Source organism: Apaloderma vittatum, unplaced genomic scaffold (genome assembly GCF_000703405.1).
Source record: "Apaloderma vittatum isolate BGI_N311 unplaced genomic scaffold, ASM70340v1 scaffold42760, whole genome shotgun sequence".
Taxonomy (NCBI): domain Eukaryota; kingdom Metazoa; phylum Chordata; class Aves; order Trogoniformes; family Trogonidae; genus Apaloderma; species Apaloderma vittatum.
This window is the reverse complement of record NW_009693688.1, coordinates 6,242-9,790: the sequence shown is the minus strand read 5'-3', so window position 1 is coordinate 9,790 and position 3,549 is coordinate 6,242. Positions and strand designations below refer to the sequence as shown.

Sequence of the window (3,549 nt, the reverse complement as noted above, 5' to 3'; positions counted from 1 at the left end):
TGCCGTGCGGGCGGGGCGAAAAGCGCGCCACGAGGGCGGGAGGAGGAGCTTCCGCCTCTGACGTCACGGCCTGGCGCCCGTGTTTTCCCGCGCTGGGTGAGGTCAGCAGGCGCGGCCGCAGCGCCGTGGTACCGCTGATAGGAAATGAAGGCACCCCCAGGGAAATAACTGACTCGCCAACTAAAAAGGGGCGTGGGGAGAGGTAAGGAGGGAGTAAAATGAAGATACGTAGGGGAAAGGTAGTTAGAAAAAGGATAGGTGGTGAAAAAAAAAGAGAAGGAAGAAGGGAAGGAAGGAAGGAAGAAGGGGAAGGAAGGAAGGAAGAAGGGAAGGAAGAAGAAAGGGAAGGAAGAAGAAAGGGAGGAAGAAAGGGAAGGAAGAAGAAAGGGAGGAAGAAAAGGAAGGAAGAAGAAAGGGAGGAAGAAAGGGAAGGAAGGAAGAAGGGAAGGAAGGAAGAAGGGAAGGAAGGAAGAAGGGAAGGAAAGAAGAAGGGAAGGAAGAAGAAAGGGAAGGAAGAAGAAAGGGAAGGAAGAAGAAAGGGAAGAAGGGGGAAATGATACATAGGAAAGTAACAGAAAAAAGGTAAAAACAACAGGGGGAATATATAATATAAAAAAGAAAAATAACAAGGGAAATATATACTATAATAAAAGGGGGGAATGTATATTATAATATAAAAAGAAAAGTAATGGGAAATATATACCATAATAAAAGGAAAATCCACTATGAAAAGAACAGTAACAGGGAGAATATATACCATAATAAAAGGGGAGTATACTACAATAAAAGCAGCTTTGTCCAGCACTTAAAACCAAACGCACAGCCCTGATGTTATTATTTTGAGGTTTTCGTGAGCCAGCTGTTCACACTGATTTCAGCACCATATTTAAAGCCTGTTCAAAAGAACACTATGCTTTATTAATTAATAAACACAAGATGCAATCTTTAGGCTACTTTTTTTTGTTGGTTTTTTTTTAAGTACACGGAGCAATGAATATCAGTCCCAAAAACCTGTTTCTTATCCTTTTAAATGCATTCATTACTGACAATAATCGATTGATCCAACATGGAAAATGAAAAAGTAGCACTGAAATGGTTTTTCTTAAAATACAGTGTCACTCCCACTTCGCACTTGGGAAGCACCGACTCCCTGCACTCCCCTGCTGCGTGTCCTGGAGGCAGCTGCTGTTAGTTCCAAATTTTGTGGCATCAACGCTGAATCCAGAGGGGCAACGGGGACCCCTCGGCCTGACAGCGCAGCACAAACTGAGAGCCCCTGCAGGGCTTCTTCGTGCCACAGCACAGAGGAGCGCTAACGGGGTCTGACATACCTCCCTCATTTCGGTGTTTGCTACCCCATAGCTGGCTGAAGGCTCTGAAGAAATAAAGCAATACAATTCAGTTCCAAATGAGCTGGAGTTTATTCAAAGAAAAGGGAAGACAAGCTGGTTGGCAGCTTCACCCTGCTTCAGCCTGCAGCATTTCTGGGAAATGCTCATAACCAGAAATAACTGTTTAGGTTGAGTCTGAGATAACACAGGGAAACACGATGCATCCTATTTGTTCCACAGCTATTTTGTAGATTTTGTAGGCATTTTGAAGTTCTCTCAGTTCAACGGTTTGCAAGGGCACATTTATATACAGTAAACAAATGCTCGCATTTGGTCAAATATTTGATGGTACCTTGATATGACAGAAGGACAGAAGCATGTAAATAGTTGTTTGTTCAGATTAAAAAACAAACCCACAGCACATTCCAAGAAAGTGATTTATTTCCACTTGTCCTTACAAGTTAAAGACAGTATGCTTTTCATTAAAAAACAGTAGCATGTGCTACTTAGAAAATGATTACACCTTTCTTGTCAAAGAAAATACACCCAATTATGACCTGCTGTCTACCTTTTACAGATAGGTGGGTTGGTTGGTTTCTTTTTTAAGAGTAATCCTCAGTATGTGTTGGCAGAAAACGCATATAGGTGAGGATAAAGTTACCAGCAAATGGATAAACGTTCCTGTATAATTAGACACACGTTAAGACGGAGGAACTCATCCACCAACTAGTGCTCCATCGGCTCCTCGGCCTTTTCTGCAGGTTCATCAGCAGGCGGAGCCGGCTTAAAGAGAGAAAAGAAAAATATTATAGAAAGGCAGAAAACACCGTTTGACAAATCAGCTTTAACCTGGATTGAGCATCTCGAGTGCATCGATGTAGCTCGTAACAGCAAATAGCTCACAAGTAGTGTTATCCAAATTAAGCATGAAACAGGACAGAGCAGGTAATTAGGAGACAACGGCTGCATCTTGGGGCAGGCATGAGAGACCCCTGTACACACTTCTGTTGCAAAAAAATGAGAACCAATACTTGATCACAGATGAGGAAAGAAGATGACTTTGAAAGGGCCCATCGCCAATCCATCATAAATTGATTTAATAAGCACCTTAGTCTCCAGATAAGATTACATTGGTTTTCATGTAGTAACTCCAGATTTTAAAATCACATTCCTAAAACTCTACTAGAACAGTAGATAGTGTTAAATGTCATAAATGTAAATATCACAAAATACTGTCTTTCAACAAAGCCTATTTATTTATATCTAAAATATATACCTTTCTCTGTGGTCTCTCCTCAAGACCTTCTAGGAATGGCGCTACATCATCATCATCATAGATGGTAAATTCCATGTCTTTGCCAACAATTCCAATGGAAACATTCTGTTAAGAAAAGTTTTGAAAGAAGTGAGAGGCATTTTTCTGCCAGTAACTCGGTGGCTTTATAGCTTTCATCTATGAAACAGATGAAAATTTCCTCCCATGATAAAGGGACTCATTGGGCTGTTTGTGTCTACTTGAGGCAAAAAGGAACTTTTGGGAGACTCCCTCTTTGGCAGGTTGCACTAGAAAAGGAAAGGGAGGCAGATTTACTCTCTACGCAGCCTGTCACATTTCAAAACCTTGTACGAAAAACCATTCTTCAAGGATTTAAATTTCTTTCATTTTTGTTGTTTTCTTTCTAATAGCATAAATGATTTTTCAAACTCACTTATTTTAATCTTATTTTGCATTTTCATTATATTAAAAGTTCTAAATAACAAAGTGGGATAAGAATAAAAAAAATAAACAACACAATTTTCTTGCTAAACAGTTCCTCAATTTATTGTCAGCAGCTTCTGCAAATTTTTGATGCTCAATGAACTGTGCATCACTTCCCCCTCATCTCCTGGGTGAATTACTGACTGCACTTACAGTCCAAAGTTACATTAAATACAACTAGAATAGCATTTTAAACACTGATAAAGGTTAAAATAAAATGAAGCAACCTGGGAAACAATGTCTTCCTTGGAGAAAGTATACTTTTTAAGAAAATTAAATCTGAGATAATTAAGGAAACAGGAGATAAAAATGGTGACACAGGAAATTAAGATGATAGTATCTACCAGTGTTCAACTTCCCAATTTCAGTGCCAGACATCTGTTACATTATTTTTTTTCCCGGTTAATTTCTAGTACCAATGGCAGTAAAATATCTCCTCAAGAAAACCTACTATTTACC

The 3,549-nt window shown here is 39.8% G+C and overlaps 1 protein-coding gene across 1 annotated transcript in view; it reads right to left on the bottom strand.

Annotated features, from left to right (window-relative positions):
• Nucleotides 1-1,907: 1,907 nt before the first annotated feature.
• PSMA1 (proteasome (prosome, macropain) subunit, alpha type, 1) overlaps nucleotides 1,908-3,549 on the bottom strand; it is a 5,810-nt gene continuing 4,168 nt past the window's right edge. Inside the window, 2 exon segments of the mRNA XM_009864269.1 lie at nucleotides 1,908-2,114; nucleotides 2,608-2,732. Coding sequence (XP_009862571.1) covers nucleotides 2,058-2,114; nucleotides 2,608-2,732 — 182 coding nt within the window. The 3' untranslated portion in view covers nucleotides 1,908-2,057.